Genomic DNA, 19,709 nt, shown 5'->3' on the forward strand with positions numbered 1-19,709 from the left:
AATTAACTTCGAAACAGTTTAGACTCCCTGCTATCGGTGCAGGAATGCTCAAGTCCATGCATTTTGCCTTAGCCGCCAAGAGGCTATGTGGATTAGACGAAACGCGATGCAAATTTTGAAACTAGTAGGCGACCACTTGTACAATTTTTTTCTTGCTTAACACAAAAGTGCTTTGATAAAGCTTTCGCAATTTAAAAATAATACAGTGTACTTTCAAAGATGGTATTGGGCATAAATTTACTAGGACTGCCTCAATAGTAAGTATGCCGATAAACTTACACCAAAACTGACTTTTTTGTTGGTTCATCCTCTTCTCTGTTCACTGCTGCATAATTTATCTTCCTGAAACCAGTTTTTGCATGCGGCACAAGTGCTAAATATGTGGATTACATAAATTTGCAGCTTTTACTGTAAGCCAGTTCTATGAAAATAAAGTTAATAGGCCATTTTGTCCATTTTTAATGACCCATAATAAACTGAGCAGTGGCTAATAAGCAGTTCAATTTTTGGTGTAAGGCCTCTGTTTATTGTCCTGAAAAATTTGGCCCCCTTAATGAAGCAACCAATTGTTTGGCTATGCCTTTTATGATGCATAGTTTGGTGCGTTACACAAGTATTTCTTGAAATTAACATTTGTCGTATATTGAAGGGCCTCCAGTTTTTCAAAAAAATTTCAAGTGGTCGTGAGCCTGGTCGGGACAGCTCGCATGGAATAGCCTACTTACACAAATAGGGAGGGCCATACCCGCCGTGGTTGCTCAGTGGCTTATGGTGTTTGGCTGCTGAGCACGAGGTCGCAGGATCGAACCTCGGCCACGGCGGCCGCATTTCGAGGGGGCCGAAATGCGAAAGCGCCCTTGTACTTGGATTAAGGTGCACATTAAAGAAACCCAGGTGGTCAAACTTTCCTGTGTCCTCCACTACGGCGTGCCTCATAATCAGAAAGTGGTTTTGGCACGTAAAATCACATAATTTGAATTTTTTTAGGGAGGGCCAAGTACACTTGACTTTATGTCAAGATACTACTATTGATCTACAAAAGACAAAATGAAACATTCCTCCTATAAGCAGCTCTTCACATTCATTTACACTTTTGCACATCTGTATACCTCAATTCTGGTGACTTGTGTCTGTTTTCATTATCTGCTATGTGCCGATGGTAAACTTCAGGTTTTCCCTTTGGTGAATATTAGTTGCTTATAGATATGGATCTGTGTTTTTCAGGTTGCCTCAATATTTTACCCAAGCCGCGCCACACACTTGGGCCAGGCCTCTTGTAAACGACGTATAACCAGGCTCAACGCATGAGTGTCGAGTGAGTCCGGAGATCAAGGCAACCTGCTGTGCAACCAGCGTGCAACCTTTGGTGGCCCCTCTACATGTTCCACCTATTTCACAGCTCCACCTCAGCGACCACCTATCCAAACCGCATCACCAGCTGTGGTCACTCATCGAACCATGGATGAATGTTGGGGTGGAGTAATTTGAAGAGACATTCTATTTGTCTCTTCAAATTCTTAGCAAATACTTGTGTTATTATAATTAATATGTGTCTTTAGTGCCATTTTCCTTTCTATTAGAATTGTCGCCATCGATTCCTGCTATTGTAATGTATGTCTGTCTTTATGCCCAGTTTTTCATAGTTCTTTTGTACTTGTGTATGTAATTGATAGGTTCATACTTCTTGTTATACAGAAGGCTAAAACGCAAAATTACGGCATTTTTTTCTTCCTTTTGGTAATCTACAGCACTGCAATGTGTTCAAGAAATGTAACCTAACGTGGGCTCTGGTGCAGGAAAAATTTAAGAGCAATATAGAGTACTTATTTCAAACACCCATTATTTTCGGTAAAGTCAAGAATATAGCAGCACAAAAAAGAAAATATTAAACTAGAGAAACATGAGTTCCCCTCATAAGTCTGATAATAATGTGACTTCCTTTCACTGCAAAGATACCAGTAATATACTCGCATACAAGGTTTGAAACAAGAAAGCTATGACGCCCTTGGCATTTCTCAGTGCCTATTTGTCACACTGACGAATGTCAAAGGCATCGTAGGTTTCATGCACACATTGATTGTGTTACACTTTTGAGTATTGCACTTCTCATACACAAAGGTTTACAGCAGTGCTTTAAATAGCAAATGCATTTCCTAATTTATTAGTGCAAGAGTAACAGTACAGATCATGTAAAAATTATTTTACAGACTATATGTCCATGGATGCACGCTTCTGATGACATAGCAGTGACGTGGTCGTGGGATGAATGACTTTATTTCAGATTTAAATATTGGCTTCCAGGTCTAGGTTAGTCTCCTACACTGAATAGTCTAAGTCAGAGCCCATTTACTAGAGAAAGTGAATTAAACTAGGAATTATAAACATCAAAAGATCTTGTTTAGGAAACTAATGTGACAATCAGCAAGGTTCTTTGGGCATTCATTTCCAAATTTGTAGGATATATTTTATGACTGGTTTCATTATTGTGAGAACAAATATTTGTTTATTGTCACACTAAAGTTGGCTGCCCCCATTTGTATACAACCCCTTTACAGGCTAAAAATTCACTGTGTTACCCTATTTACTCGCATAATGATCGCACTTTATTGTACAAAAAATTGACTCAAATTCAGAGGTGCGATCATTACGCTGGTTAGATTTCCCACAAAAAGAAAAAAATATATCCTCTGGCATTTGCTACGGGATGACAACAGGTCAACAAAGAGGTGGCTGCCGCTGTATGCAGTGCGGGACACAAAGAAAAAAGAAATGGGCGGCAGAGCTCGCCGAACGCGATTTTTTTTCTTCTCGTGAGTACATTACGTGCATTCAAACAGTTCCTTCCGTATCAGTAATGAATAATATCGGCAAGTTTGCGGCAATAACATAGCCATGTCCATCCACTTTGAGGGGACAGAAACAGATGGGCACGCTTAGCTGCCAGTGACATAGGAACACATGGCGGGCATGCTGCGGCATTTGTCTTCACCACTGTCCTAATATGGCACGTTTCCGCTAAGGGTGGGCAAATATCTTAGCTGCGTTACAAACGTCGTCGAATGAATAGGGTACACTTCTAACATATCAGTGTAAACGTGGCTGCTATCATTGCCGCTCGCGATTTGTTGCGTGCCCACAAGTGCAGACGAGAAGAAACGAAAGACGCTTTTTGTTGTTTTTGTTGACCACAACCATTATAAAGCCTACACATAATAAAGGCAAGTGTGGTTTTAGCTTTTTTTGTGTCATAGAAGTGCGGAAAGTGATGAAAGGAATGAAATGGGGCATCTGCTTAAGAATGTTTGGTGCGTGCAAACTGCTTGGTTTGTCTTAAAGAGTTGTTCGCATAGCAGTCGACAGATGGTAAGCGCGATCATTCTTAGCTAGACTTGGCACATGGCATATCGCTGCGGCAAGTTTGGGGTGCAATCATTACACGGGAAATAAAAAAATCAAATTTTGTCGTCAAAATTTAGGGGCGCGATCATTACACGAGTAAATACAGTATTAGGCTGTTTTTGGTTTTGCGCACTAAATTTTAAGGGATGCAAATGGTGACATACAACAAACTGCTGAAATGACTAATGAATGCAAGTAGGGCATGGGGCTTTTTAGGCAGGTGCATGCGCGTGCTATTTATAAAACTCCCCATGGTATGCCTAAAGGCATTTTCTAACACTTTGGTAGAAAACACTGACACCCACTTATTAAGAGGAAATACTCCTCAAAACAACTTTTTTATATACTTGTACTAGAGATTTGAATATACTGTCATTCATAAAGTGTTTTATTAGATTTGAATTGTCATTGATTTTTGTGTAGCTGCTGTTTTTAGTTATGGTCCTACACAATGGCAAAATATTCTTGTGGGCGCTTTCCTGTGTATAAAATTTGCAGAAATAGCTTCATGCTATATGTTATTTAGCTAGTTGTATACTGCAAAGTGGTGATACCTATCCAAACGGCTTGTACAATTACTGGAACTGTGCAAAAAAATATTAGGCCACATTAAATAATTTTACAGATTGCAATTTCAATTAGATATCAGCATTCTGCATATCTAGAAGAGTATGTTTGCCAAATTTCGTTAGTATAGGACAATTATAAGTGCATAAGGTTATTCTCATGCTATTGTGAGAAAAAGTTTTTGAAGTATATTCAATAATTTTTTTTACGATAGCATGAGAAGTATGCAAGATTAGTAGGCAGGCCTGTCTGCCTGCCTACTAATCTCGCATACTTCTAGTAACTTTACATGCTGTTTGAATAGATATTGGCACTTTGCAGTCTACAGGGAGATTAGTTAGCTGCCGCACACTGCTTTTTGTGAAAATTTAATACACAAGAAAGTGCCCGCAAATATCACTATGTATTTTGCCGTAGTGTAGGACATAACTCAAGAAGCAGCTAAACAAAAACTAATGGAATATATGAAATCTGCATGAAGAACTCTACAATTGGCTCTCTTTTCAAACCTTTAGTAAAAATAATAAAAATATTTCGAGTAATATTCAATCAGCAAAATGTTCCCCTTGCTAGAGTGACCTACAACATAGCGACGAAAAGTTTAAGACAAGTCCTCTTGTCGAAGTGCCTCTGGGCTGTCTTCCCAAGGGCTTCTGTTACTGTGAATTTTCCTGCCTTTGCCAGGAGTGCAATACTAAAATGTTTGTGAATGTGGAATTGGTATTGGCACACTAACAGAAAAAGAAAGACAGTTCTGTGAAATGTAGACTTGATTATAACTTTGTTCGACATTTACATTTCGACTGCATATATTTATTTCGTGTTTTGTACTGAGTGTTTCAGCGGTGACTGCCACTAATTATTGAACATAACTGCTTCATGACAGTGCGACAATTTTCACTAACAGAAATTTATAGCAGTGGCAGGCATTAGAATTACAGTACTCAATGACGTCTACTTTGTAAGAACTCAGACTAGCACCAGTTCTGAGATACACATACCCAAAAGGTAATGATCAAATAAATTTCTCTTTCACACAGAATTGTCCCACAAGGCTTACAGAACTCATTGTTCGTCATCTTGTACAAGCAGATTATGCGCCAGATGTAATTTATGCTCAGTAAATACATAAATCAGTCATGCGAGGTGTCTCACTTTTGGTTGCAAGTTCTAACTTCTTGTAATCTTGCTTGTTTTTATTTTGTTTCCTCTGTGAGCATGAGTGACTTGGTGGCCTTGGCACATATTGTCAAAACTGTTTCTTCATCACTGGGAATCACAAAAGTTCATTTACACATGAAATTTCCAGTTACTGATGTGGTAGGCTTCGAGCTTAATTCTCTTATCTTTCATATGTTTATTTACCAAGTAGTTTTATCGTTCATTGAAACATATCCATGCAATGCAGAGTGGGCACCCAAATTATAACTATCTGTTCTTGCTTTCTACCCTGCTCTGGTGTTTTCAAAACCTAGCATTGGTGCAATGGCCTGTCTGCACCTGCAGAAAAGTAGCGAAGTGGCTAAAGTTAAAGGTGAACAACCTAATTAAGATACAAAGCAAAAATATAAGTTCGCAATTGTCCCCCATAACCAGAGTTTTGCTTAGAACTAAAAAATATGGACATCCTGCTGTGGTGTGAGAGTTGCTTTGGGCACCAAGGGGACTACGTAGCACCTGTGCTAGTGTACACAAAGCAAAAAAAATCACTCCAGATTGGAGCGGCAGTGGAAAGTTAAGCACAGATGTTTTATTTCACGCACCATTAATGTGGTTATCATCTGCTCCTGTTGTATGGGAACGCATACATTGGGAAGACAATCCTTTGCGCCATTGTTACCTTAGCGGGACACCAGAGAAAGGTAGAAATCGAGAACAGGTATTCACACTTGGTTGCCCACAGTGTATTATCTGGATGTGTTTCACTCTACAAAAGACTACTGTGATAGATAATCATAATCACAAAGACAAAAGAATAAAAAGAGGTATGTGTCAGTCATCCGTCCGTGACCTCCAGTGTTTATAGAAACAATTCTTTCTGTATACGTGCCAAGCCGTAGGGAGGCTTTACGTAACTCAGTCATGCTTCCTAAGTTAAAGATTGGAATAAGGGAAATCACAAGAACATTGTATGAGTGATTTGTAAATGTGGCACCTAATGTAACTTATTCATGTATGGGCTGAGGATAGATTACAGCCAGTGCATAATGTGCTCTCACAGGATGACTTGTGATGAGTAAAAGAAGCCTTCCTCACATCTTCCTCTTTCTTTCTTTTGAATCTTTGTGCACTATGTGTATTGTTACAGCTGCGTGCATGTAGTTGGGCATAGTTTGTTTATGTGTTCTGCTTCCTCCCTTGTCCTCATCATTCGTGCGCTATCTTTGCCGTAACAAAATACAGCTACCTGTGCTACTTATTTTGTCAGCGTGTTTGCATTATGGAAAGTTTTGTATTAGCGGTTATTTCTACCTGTGGAATTGTCTGTGTCAGCTATTATACTTAGTCTGGCAAAAGTACGTTTCTCAACATAAATGAATGATCAGTATAAGTATTGCTGTATTTATTTTTGTAATTTTGTCAGTTATGAAGTTTTCATACACTGTTGCATGTTGTATAACAATAAAATTGATGCACAACTTTTTAATGTGGTGTTTTTCAGATCAATTTTCATCTCACGCTAACATGCACAAATTGTGTGGGAAAAAGTGCCAACAAGAGTACCATAAGGTAAGACAGCTGTTTTTACTGTTAGATTGGATAATCAATTGCCAACCAGTTGTTTTCAACAGGCATAGTATAATGCATAGATAATGTAATCTAAGTTGGAATGTTGTTTTCATTGCACTTCATTATATGGGTCTCCTTTGCACATAAGTGCAGCCTTTCTTATTTGTTATGTGCAGCTTACTTGCTTACAATGTCAAGTCGTAAGTTTAGAACAAGGAAATACGTTGAACTTATAAATCTCTTGACATATTATAAGAGACTTGTGCGGTGGTGAATTAAACTTCTACATGAGTTACATAATATTTGGGGTCTCATGGTTCTGAGTGGCATTGCAGTGTCATGAATATGAAGCTGCAGGCTACATATTGGATATTTATTTAAGACTACTTTGCTTGGTTGGCTATTGATTCCAGTTTAATAGTAATGAGAACTGTCTTGCTTTCATAGTGATTCTGTGCTGACTGATACATTTGAATTTTCCAGAAGACAATTAGAAAGACTGATGAAATATTAACTTTTTCTTGCTAACTTGCCATGTGCTTTTTGGCACGTTTACTGTGGATTCTTTGTTATCCTATGTTGTCTTTTCGCAGTAGTCTTCTTGAGAACTAGCCGTATTCGTGTGTACTTACAGCAAGAGTTGTTGACACATTTTGAAAAGCGACTCGACACTGCCATCCAAGAGTGAAACGACTTACATGGATTAGTTACATTACTTCATTTGCAAGAGACCGGCACCACACACTAAGAGTAACTTGACACACACTGCTGGAATCATCAGACTCATCTAGAATAGTTACCTGAATCATTCTTGCAGTGTTCATGTCACACTTTATCTTGAGTCGTGCGACTCATCTAGAATTGTTAGCTGACTCCCTCAGCACTAGTCTTGTAACTCTTTTGAGAAGGTATAGGCGACTACTACAACAGAGTATGCATGACTATTGTGTCACACAAACACCTTGTATTGAGCACAGATAGTCTCGGGACTCTCTGCCAAAAGAGAGTCCGGGTGTCTCCCACAAAGTGTGTCATATACGTGACGAGTCCAGACTCTTCGAAAAGAGTAAGGGATACTCTCTTTTTTCTTAGTGTATATACGTTGCGCCAACTACCGAAAGCAGAGCGAAAATACCTGGAGTGTTTTTGCCGTTGCTATTGTTACGTAGCACTATTAAACCATTGCTTGCCTTATAGCAGCGAACAGCAGTGGGAGGGAACCAAGAAGCAAGGGTGAAAAGCACCTTCGCTATGCTGTTGAGAGAGCTATGCTTAGTTCTTAGTTTTGCCGTACCGTCAGTTACATGGTGCTTGGCGCTTCGCGACAAATCGATATCTGGCGCTGGACAGTTAAATAATTTTGTTCTCTTGAGGTTCGGGCGCTGTATAGCTGCATCCGCACCCATATAAAAGGGGATAACGAGAAAACGTCATCCTCCACCTCAAGGTGCCATTCTGCCACCCATTAGCGTATTAGTACGTTAGCGTGATCCCATGTGCTACAAGTAGTACCCTTTTTTAGCGATACATTTGAAATGCGTCACTCCACTCATAGAGTCAACGGCTAATTTCGCGGTTATTACCAGTTCTATTGATGCACTTGTGTCCATCCAATAGTTCATCTTGACAAAACATTTTGACACTGCAATAATTATCTCTCATCCGTTTAACCTTCTTGCCTTTTCAGCGTCATTTGTCTGTCACTATTGCTCTCGGAAACACCTACGCATAGCCCGAGATAAATGCAGCCTCGTGAAATAAGAAAATAATCTACACGAGGCGTAAAGCCCAGCAAGACAATAAAAATCAGCTTAGGTGACAACGCACGATTTGAATCCGACAGCGATGTTTACGGCGAGGACAATGGTTGGTGAGGACATGGTCGGGGTACTGGACAGCGGGAAATCAAACTTATTAGTCGTAGACTCGCCATCGCCCTGCGAAAAGAAGAGAATCGCGATATCTGTGTCCTTTCGGTTCCGCATAGAGTCCCCTAAATACATGTAAAGTGCTTGACACATCTCTACACCGAGCAGTACTTCATAGAAGTAGCCTATATGCGAGGTCATCACAAAATTACCTTAGTCAGCCCCCACGACCTTCTCCAGCGTAGAATTAAATCGCTAGGGAACATTTTAACAACCATAAAAACTACAAAAGTGACCTTTTTTCACCGTGAATAGGTGACAGTGAACCTCGATGGTGACCCCCGTCACCACCAAAGTTCATTGTCACCCAACTTATGAATGTCTTCAGGGTATCCTTGGTGCATCGGTGCTTTCCGTTGACCTTTGCCTCAAGGACGTCGCACACATAATATTCAAACGGGTTGCAGTCGAAAATGAAGGGAAGCCACAAATTCGAAGACCAATAAGACGGCACACCCGCTCTGGTGGCTTCGCGGCTACGGTGTTGCGCTGCTAAGCTCGAGGACGCGGGATCCATTCGCATTTCGATGGGGGCGAAATTCGAAAACGACCGTGTTGCTTGCCTAGCGAGCATGTTACATATCCCCTGGTGCTCAAAATTAATCTAGGGTGCTCCACTACGGCGTGCCTCATAATCATATCGTCGTTTTGGTGCGTAAAACTCCAGAATTGTTTCATTCTACAAAGAAGAAGCGCGACGTGCGCAGCTGCGCTGCCGGATTGCCAGCGATACGCTGGCGATCAGGGAGTTTCAGTGAGACGGCACCTTGTCGCAAAGCCGCGAGTGGGTGTGCCTTGTCTTGTGCACCGGGGGTGAACGCCACTGGAAAGTGTGTCTCCTTCTAACGGCCGCCTTGTACATCCACGGCCTCGTAGCCGTTTTCAGAGCGTAGTCATAACAGTCGGAGATCATCCTCGGACTATATTCGAAAATGTGGGGCGCGGTGACTTAAGCCAAATCGATCGCCACAGCCGCCACCAGCATCGCGGAGGCGCTGTGCACGACCTTTGGAACTCGGGCTCATGCTGAAATATCAAGCGGTCTTTTCGGTTGTTCAGCGCCCTGTCGCAAATGAAGTCGTCCTCGTCAGAGAAAAGCGCTGGAGTGCTTCGGAAGTACGGGGAGCGTGGACAGTCAAGTTGGCGGTCTCTTCGCCGAAAAAAATGTGCATCGCATGCCTTCGCATCGTCCCCAACTAACTGGGGCCTTCGCCACCATCACTGTTTTTTGCGAGGCAATTAAGGCTGAGTTCGGAGTCTAGGTTGAATTTTTTTTCCTTGAATTGTTCAAAGAATGCCGCACTTCCTTCGCGATCAGTTCGCGTTCTATTGCCTGGTTCAGTGACATCTTCTTGCATCTCACAGGCCCTAAGTACCTTGCCCTCGCACTTTCATTCTCTTCAAGCCAACTGATCTAGCCACTCATTCGCTGGGCTCGCCGTCCGCTGCAAAACGGTTTACGTATTGCCGCTCTTCTGCGAAATTGGCTGCTAAACATTAGAGCGAATCTCACAATACCTATAGTTCCGTGGTTCACGTGCGAATGACATTACACTCAAAATGCGGCTAGTTCATTTCGCTGCATTGTTGCGAGGTTGAATGTGAAAAAATTCAAGGGGCACTTAGTTATTTTATCGCGGATGAATTCGAAAGCATTAGGACCACCGCGCAGCACCTATGCTTTTTCAGTCATCGCAATATAACGCCGTCTTAATGAAAAGCAATGTCGAGTGTTCGAGCCCCTACAAAGACTGTGGGGTCGAGTGTCTTAATTACCTCGATGTTAATGAAGTGTGTCTTAACTAAGTTTTAATTACTACCAAAGCTCATGCTTTCCACTACCACTAAAAGACGATAGTTGGGAGGCCATTTTTAACTCCTTGTTTATTAGCTGTACATCAATTAGCATGGCCTAAATTAACACCAAAGGTCGTGGGTTATCGTGCCTTAATTAACTTCCACATAAATAATAAGAAAGGTCGTGGATATGACTGCGACCAGAGGTTGAGTGTCGACTCCTACTAAAGTCGTAGGTTCGAGTACCTTATTAAACCAGTCTCAATTAACTGCGCCTTAATTAGCTTTGACCTAATAAACACCAAATGTAGTGGGTTCGACTGCCACCAAAGGTCGAGGGCTCCTATTCTTCACTACCACTATAGGCAGTGAGTTCGATTAACTATATCTTAATTAACTATGCCCTAACTAACCTTACTATACGCGAGTTAGGGCATAGTTAGGGCTAAATGTACTTAGGTTAAGTTGCAAATGTAGCTAGTTAGGGCAAAATGTAGTTGCTTGATTTATAGCTTTATACAAAAAGGTTTTGCAGTGTTGCTTCCGAGTCTGTGAAGATTGCCCATTGTCGTGGAAGCTGCTGTAGTACGTATTTTAGCAACATAAGCAACATAGGCGTGTTCATGAAAGGTTAGTTGTCGTGATATTATAGTGTATTTCGTCCGCGTAGCCTAGCGTCGCAGTGTGCTGGCATCGCGGTGTGCTGGCGTGTTCTATCACTTTCGCATGTAAAGGAACGTCTAGCTACATGCGTTCCATATAAAACTAGTTTTGTCGAAGTAAACGCAAAATTGCCGACGGCATTAGAAATTCGTAATACGAGCTGACTTTCCGCACCAATTTTCGCACAGTTTCTTAGGTGGTACATTATTCTCCTTGGGTGTTTGGGTAATGATAGAAAACAAGTGGCGTTACGTGAATGTGGAAATACATTTCTGATGGCATTTTCCAGCTCATTTATACGTGTGGGTAAATTTTCTAACGCTTCTGCGGTGTTCTTTTTTGTGTTAACGAAAGAAAGTCAATACAAACAAGTTTTAGCATGTGCTGACGACCTAATGAGAGGTTCCGATAAGACAGGATCCTGTCGTCGTGCTCCTTTGCATTGGCTTAATGAGAGGCCCAAGAACGAAGATCCAGCAATTTCAACAAACTTTAGGCTTGTGCCTTTTGCATATTGCCTTCCTGCTGTACCGTACGCGCGTGGGCGGGCCACATGAGGGCCAGTCGGAAAGTTCAAGTGGTTATTGGACCTTTATTGTAAGGCAGTATGTACATTAAAAAGTATAGGACACTAGATCACTTTGTCCTAGGACACTACTCGTGTTACGTGCGTCACAAGGATGCGATATACCAAACATACTAAATATTAAAGTAACAAGAAACCGTTTTCGCATTCAATGTAAAGGGCTAGATCCCGTATTCGCAAAAGAATTTTAGGCGGGAGCCGTTTTTTTTTTTTTTCTAGAACCAGAACTTCCAAGCCGTATAGGTGAAGTTCACGGTTACCGACGTGCGTTTCGCCTTCGTTTATGTCAATATTCTAAGACTGTTGGCGCCATCCGAAGGGTTCCGTTAAATTCTGAGTATTGTTGGCAGATCCAGAAGGTTGCTTGAGCTGACGCTGTTAGAGGACATTACTGCCGAGATCATCACATCTACCGCATTTTCTCATGTGTTGCCCTTTGACATTCTTACCGAAATATTCACCGCCCGGGGCCGTCAGTACGTGTCCGAGCTCTTCCAGCTCACGAGCCATCTAAGAATCTGCAATTGTAGCATCTCCGATGCTACAATTTTGATTTTTGCTACTATGAAACGACTAGTCCAAGATCAGGTCATTTTCAGTAAATTGACTTTGTGTGCCAACGGTCTCTTTCTTTTCACGCATCGCTCGCCCGAACAAATTATGAATGATTTGAGGAGCACTGGCCTGACTTCAGAGATAAGGCGGTGCATGCTGCCTTTTCCGTATTGTACAGCACAGAGAGCGCGTAGTCGGCGGAGTTGCCTTTCTCGCCGCAATGACCCTGGCCACCAAGCCATTTCATCCAGAGGCACAGTATGGTGCCAAAGGGGAACACAACGCCTTGCGGCACTTTTTGCACTGTTACCACAAAAGAGGCAGCTTTTTACACGTATTATATAGCTTAAAATCTTAACTTATTTGTGAGCTTTTGTGTAATCGTGCTGCTTCTCAATTCACGGTGGGCCCGGTTTCTTTTTTTTTTTACGTATGCTGTTTTGGTACTAGGATACTGAGACGACCCCACTACTGGAGACGCTCAACACTGCCCTGTGCTGCTCGAGGTTGCAGTACTCGGACATTGTTGCATCTTCTGCGCTTGCGCTCCCTATGGAGAACGGACACTATTCGGCGCGATCAAAGAGGTTGGGTATCTCTCAGTATTGCCTCCCGGGTCAGTTCACGCCATTTCTGGAACTCAGGTGTCAGACGCAGGGGCGCTTAGGCGACGGGACAACCATCAAGTTTCTGGGAAACATTGAACGCCTGAATGCGTTACAACTCCTGATGAGAATTGATGGATTACGTGTGCTAATGAATGGTGAGAGCTTTTGAACGAGAGCGCTATCTCTCGGATTGATAAATGTACTGCTGAAGTGTGCCTTTCTGAATGCCACGCTCGAGACTAAACTTAGTTCTTATTCTGTCCTGGCCGGTGCAACAATCGCGCCATTCACGCACGCGAAACATGCATGGTCGAGTGACGACTTATGTCTCCTGCGCAACGATACGAGTGAAAGGCGTGGGGGTATCACGGTTGCGAAGAAATTATTTCTCTTGCTTTTTTGGCGTGCGGTTTTCCTAAGCGAATGCCTATGCAGAGCGAACCGAAAGACGTTTCACGTGAAAACTGTACATCTAGCATTGTATCCGCCTTTCATGTTGACGTCAGCAACCACTCATGAGCATGCCCTTCTCAACATTCAGCTCGTGCGTTCAATCGCTGGCCCAAAATCTTACTTGAAAGTACGCGTGGTAACCAGTCCGGCTCCTCGCTTCTTCTAAATACGCCATCTGGGAATCAGACACGCTGAGTTTCGGGTTTACCAGGCTCACAGCCATGTCTCTGGCAACTCTCGTTCCTTTTCAGCAATTTTCCGACCTTTATTTCCTGTTGGGTACACAGCACAAATGAAGTCAACGCCATAACAATGAACAAGGATGACAAAAATTTTCATACATATCGACGGCGTAAGTGCACTCATGGTAGAGTGTATCAGCGCGACTGGACGAGGACGTAGAAAGAAACAGATACACAGACACAGCGCTTCACTTTAAACTATAGATTTTATTTTCGCACCCATCGATAAGTATATGCCGTGCGAGCGGAAACAAACGTAACTGCAAAAAAGAACATTGAGTGGTGCATTTCGTTGAACCGAAAACGTGTGCAAGGCAAGAGAAAAACATGTACTACAATGTTTACAAAGATAAACCGATGAATCGTATCTCCTTTTCCGATAGTGACACCGAAGGCTTGCTTACACGCTTTTGCTCAAATTTTGCAATCTCGTAGGCCTCTACAATCTCCCCCGTCATCCTGCTATGAGTCTGGTACAGAATGGAAGTGCTTTCAAACATGGGTTTGCAGGAACAATCTCGGCAGTGAATACCCAAAGGTCCATTCCAGTTTTCATGAGTGTCATTTTCTGATGATAAGGTAACTTTTAAACCAGACACTACAAGTAGCCGTACACTCTTAGCGCGATAAGGTTTAAGTTTACCTTTAGCTGCAAGTAACCTATAATTAACATAAACGTTACTACGTTACGAAACCAACTTGATATTTATGCTTTTGTTAATTTCGGTCGGGGCTAGAGGTAGCTATATTGAAGTAGCTCCAAGTAGCTCTTTTAAAGGTTACTGCAAGGCCAAATTTCTTTTAACTTTTAGATTGTAACATATAAAAAGAAAGTAGTAATTTGTGGCTCGGGGGACCTATTGTACAGATTGCAAGTTTACTTATCATTTTGTCGCATTGCAATCCAGACATATTTTGAGCCAGGACCAACGAGTAATATATGTTGTGTGGCCAGGGGACGGAGGCAGGTTGGAATAAATTAAGATGGTATTGGTGCCAACGGAATGTTTGCTTTCGCAATATAAAAAAAATAAATCTTGCACGACTGCATGCTCAAGTCAACCAGCGGCAATTCAGTGGTCAACTACATGTACTGAATAGGTGCCATTAGAATGTAAAAGCAAGCCACAGCAACATAAACATACATTGGAGAGAAAGAGATGTATTTATTATGATAGAAAAGCTGAGTGGTTGGCCAGAATCAGTGTTCCGAACTACTCCTCGGCGCTGAGGGAAAGGGAAAGGGTGTAGAGCGAAAGTAATAGAGAAGACTTCGACTATCAGGATGAAGATGTTGGGGAAAATCTAGCACGCTCCAAAACTCTTCAAAGTTTCTTGTCCAGTCCGCTCTCATACAAAAATTTGCTGAGAGCCTTTAGACTATCAGGCTGATGACGAGTATCAGGCGAAGGTCGCAATAGAATCTTTTTACTTAATTGTCCAACGACAAATTCGGACAAGACGTCTGTCAGCGATTTTCTCTGTACATCAAATCGCGGGGAGATGGTCAAGTGTTTTGTCGTCTCAGGAATGCCGCATTCCTAACAATTCGGACTGTCCGCCCGGCCGATGCGATTTAGGTAGCGCCGGGTGAAGGCCACACCTAGTCGTAATTCGTACAGCAAGCTTGCATTATACCTTTTCATGTTCGGCGGTATCCGTATTTTCATCTATTGATCGCAGAATATTGTGGCGAACGATGATGTCGCTTAAATTATAAATGCGGTTCAGTGTGATGGAAAGCCCCCCACTGCCACTCCAGGCATTTTAGGCTGTGGTATAAAACCGACCCACACAAGAACTAAACGCAGATGCATTATTGTGATTGAATATATATTTCTGCAGAATATATTGTTTTTATTTTTTTTGTGTATGAATGCTTCCTGTAGTCGCGTTTGCAATCTTTTCCTAAAACATGACACCCTTTTAAAGCAGGACGCACACTGAAGGACGCAGGTGGGCGCAAGCTGGAATACCGTAAATGCTCGACGACCGAGAGAATAAAAGCGTCGAGCAGGCCCAGTAATAACTATTCTGTAGGGGAGAAAAATGCTTTGTGCACTGCAACAGGATGTATTATGCCGCTCTATTTTTTCTTTTTTTCCTTTCTAACGCTTAAGAGGCGTGGTTCCTAAACTGCAGCAAATGTCGCGTTCCTAAGAGAACGCCAGACCAGGGGGGGGACACTCCCCGGTTCCGGTGGCACAGGAAATTGGCGCCATCTCTGTAATGGGCGACGCAAAAATCCGTTTCCCTTTCACGGCCTCGTAGATCGTCGCGCGCACGCGCGCCGATCCAGGTGGCCAAGCCCTTCCCCCCGCTCAACTCTCTCTACGCCCGCTCTCGTAATACCCTCTCAACTCCCTCTCCTTCGACTGTCTACGCGTCCGCGCCGCCGTGCCATCCCCGCCGGCCCGGCTGCTGCTTAGTCCGCTACGTAACGCTTTATTTTTGTTATCTACTGTCATCGAGATGCGTGCGCTGCTGTGCGTTGACCGACGTGGCTAGTTTCGTCAGTTCTGTGGTCCTCGGTAGCTGTGTGCTTGTGCTCCGCGATGTTTCACCCGTTTCACGACTCGTACCGCTCGTGCATCGTACAGTGGTGCACAAATACCTCAAAAACAAGTCCTGCAAGGTTGTTCCGGGTGCCTAAAGACAACAGGTGAGCGCTCAGACCCAAGGACATCAGAAGGCGCATGTACACGAATACAGTCCTGCAACATTTGTGTACTCCATGAGGCTCCGGACGTCGTTGCGCCTTGATTGTGCTACACTTGCCTCTTCCCGGTAAAGAAAGCTGACAAATAGATGTTATTCCTCATTGTAACCTGGTCTGTGACTTGTGTTTTTCTGTGCCAAGTCTCATTCTGCAACTTCAGTAACTTGCCCAGCTTTCCATACCGCCCTCAGTGCTTTTTCTGTGTATCACGTTCTACAAACCGACTAACAGCTGAAAAATTACTGTTAGTGTTTGTGTACTATCTCAGAAACCCCCGATGGGAAAACCGCGCGAACAACCTTCATGTGTAGGCATGATACGCTTTTTTTTCCTCTGGAAAGCATGAGCATTGCAAGTGTCCTACATGCAGATTTTTGCAGTGCGTGTTTATTATACAAGGGAGAGCCCAGTAGGTACGACTTAGTGCCTTAAGTGACGTAATTTTATTGCTAAGCATTGCATTCGGGTAGAAAGAAAAGTCGTGTTGGCCTGTTTTACCTGGTCTTTGATTGAGGAATAAGCCTTTCTGCGAATGTTTTCTATGTGCTGCTGCAAAAGCCGACTATCTTCTGTTCCCTTGCCACCGTTACTCAAGTTGTGGCCAAGTGCAAAATAATGTGATAATGTGTGTTTCAGTTTTTAGTACAATGTTATTTTGTTCTGCCATGTTTTTTTCAATTTGTTCAGCAGTAATGAACATGTCAAGCATTTCATATACTTTCGTGCAGATTTATAAGTAAGCGTTCTTTTGGTATGGCTCTCAATCAAACAATGTTAGCATGTTATTCTATCTTTCAGGTATTTTGCGTGTCATTGTTTTTGCCATTACTAATGAGTTTTCCCTTTTTATAGTTGCCATGACTATGTCATACACGTCGTCCAATTTTGTGCAATATCTTAGTGCACATATCAGGAGCTCGTCTACATTTAGGTCTTGAGGACGTTATATAAAAATCTTGTTTTATATGTGTGTACATGAAATGGCCTTCGCGTTTTCTAGCACTTTCTTTTGTTATTTCACCATCTGTGAACTCTTGTCTTTAGTACTCTTGTATATGTCATGCACCTCTCGCTTTTGCTCATTTTTTGAGCGTGTATCACCCCACGTTGTAAGAAAAATCTCTTTTCGGAAACGAAGTCAATAAAGCGAGAATAAACATCTGTTGTGTTGAAAGTGGAATTTTTTTTATGTCCCGGCACATGCTGGTATAATATAAGTATGGGCAAGACTGCGTGCGTGCCAACGCATAGCCCACGGCGCACCACGCGCCAGCTCGCAAGCAATGCCAATGCTCGGCGTAGCGCGCGCATTGCTTGCGAGCTGGCGCGTGGCGCGCGGTAACAAGCGCGCTATAAAAAAGAAAAAACGCGCCGCTTACGGGTAAAAACAAACAAAAAGTGAGCGGCGCGCGCGGCATGGGGGAAATGTTGAAAGGGAGTGGAGCGGGTCGGCATAATAAAAACAAAAAGGAAAGAAAAACGTTTGGGAGAGGAGGTGCCCGGCGGCTGTTGTTGCTGTTGCCATGACAACGTAAACAATCATGTGCGCCGCCATTTTGCTTAATGCGTCGCCCATTGGTTAGGACCGTAACTGAAGGGGACCTTGGCGCTAGCGTCGAAAGAGCGTCTGCTCGAAAACGGCCAATGGGATGTATACGGAGTGTCCCCCCCCTGGCCAGACGCGCACGACCTGTGCCCGCTCACTAACACGAGAGAAGGACGCCGCTACGTTCACATGACAGCGGATGACTGCCGCTATAGTAAAGTCTCATAGAGAGATGAACGGGCGCTCACGGTATGAGGTCGCAATGGTGGCCGGCCAAATGAGCAGGGAGAAAATGTAAAAATACAAAGGAACACCAGCATCTTTAAACTAAACAATCTTAGAATCATGATATACGATTACGTGACACTTTGACGGAACTGTAGCTTGATTATTGTTTTTAGTTGCGCTCTATAAATAGATGCCATAATCAAACGCGCTTTAGCTTCAGCCAAGCATGAGTGCAGTCATATCTTCTCTACGTTGTGTAGCTCTCAAGAAGCATGCCGGGAAGAGTATCTCCGATGCGGTCTTTTTGTAACGGTCGTGTCGCGCTTTGTTTCATCGTGGTAATCACGTGATAACACTCTCCGATTTGGTGGCGAGCGCTTGCCAAGCCTCTTGGGTGTCTGAGTCGCTAGTGACGCGTGGTACAGTTATCAGAAAGACTCCTAACGGTGCGCCAGCCACTGACAAGAAGCATTGCCGCCATGGAGCAGCGACATTTTTTGCGCGCTGTGTGGCCGCTGCAAGGATCCGCATTGCCGATGAATAGTGGTAAAAGTTATTCGCTGACGTAGGAGTGGTGAGCATCGCTTATATTGTGACTGCTGTTACGAATGCCGAAGACAGCAATAAATGTGACCTAGGTGCGTAAGCAGTGCTTCTTCCTCAATTATTTATTGGCTGGTGTGTGTGCGTGTCGTATATTTCACCGTCAATTCATGCTCCTGCTTACGCTGCTCAGTTTTCTTGAATCGCACTACTTTCTCGCTTCATAAACACAGTTTTTTTTTAAATCTCTGTGGGTTACCGTGTTGCTTATTCTTAGAGCTCGAGTATATGTTGCACTTTTGTGCGTACGCACAGCATTACACGTCATGCGCGGAACTGGTGTTTTGTGCTGATATGGTCATATGTTTACAAATTAATTGTAAACTATCCGGAATCAAATAATAATAATTACGGTAATTCAGTTTGTTAACATCGCTTTTTATCGCGTATTTACTGTTAAACTGTCACATTTTCGCGGTGTTCTTTTTTGTACTGGAGTGGAGTACGAAATGACTTGTGAATTACTTTCCATTATTACTTTGAATTCATTATTATATCTCAAATCTATAAGCTTGAATTTTTATTGTTAACAACATTTCCTTGATAGCACATACTTAAGTTTTGTTTGTTTCATTATATGTTCTGTGGCATTGTTTTATCTATTTGTGGGTAATTTATGCATCTTTCATTACATGTTGATAGCTGTTTGCAGTGCGACTTAAAGAAAGAAATATAAGATTTTAAGATTACTATTCTGTTCTTGTAGACTCCACTGACGAGCAAGGAGATCGGAGAATTAACAACTGACATACTGGCGGCAAACAGACATGATTGTACCCTCAACAGGGGTGAAATCGTCTTCCTTATGATAGCCTAAACTTATATTTATTTATATATAGACATATTGTACACGAACCTTCAACATTTATGTCTATTTGCATCATACCTGGTGCTGCTGTAGCAATAAATGTGTGCTGCCACGCAGCGTTTTGCTCGAAGGTTTTTTTCGCTATTGCTTCATAGTCGTGAAGAAAAAAAATGGAGCGGCCTTGAGCTCCCAAAATGTCAGCGTACAAACGAACATAGCATCTAGCAGGCCGTGCAGTCGCTTAAAAGGCGACAGGGCAGGGAGGCTATGCGATTTA

The 19,709-nt window shown here is 42.7% G+C and overlaps 1 protein-coding gene across 1 annotated transcript in view; it reads right to left on the bottom strand.

Moving 5' to 3' along the window:
• LOC142578091 (uncharacterized) overlaps positions 1-19,709 on the bottom strand; it is a 98,288-nt gene that overhangs the window by 76,831 nt on the left and 1,748 nt on the right. Inside the window, exon 2 of the mRNA XM_075687509.1 lies at positions 13,408-13,558. Coding sequence (XP_075543624.1) covers positions 13,408-13,509 — 102 coding nt within the window. The 5' untranslated portion in view covers positions 13,510-13,558. The remainder of the gene's footprint in view (positions 1-13,407; positions 13,559-19,709) is intronic.

This window comes from Dermacentor variabilis, chromosome 4 (assembly GCF_050947875.1).
Source record: "Dermacentor variabilis isolate Ectoservices chromosome 4, ASM5094787v1, whole genome shotgun sequence".
Classification (NCBI taxonomy): Eukaryota; Metazoa; Arthropoda; class Arachnida; order Ixodida; family Ixodidae; genus Dermacentor; species Dermacentor variabilis.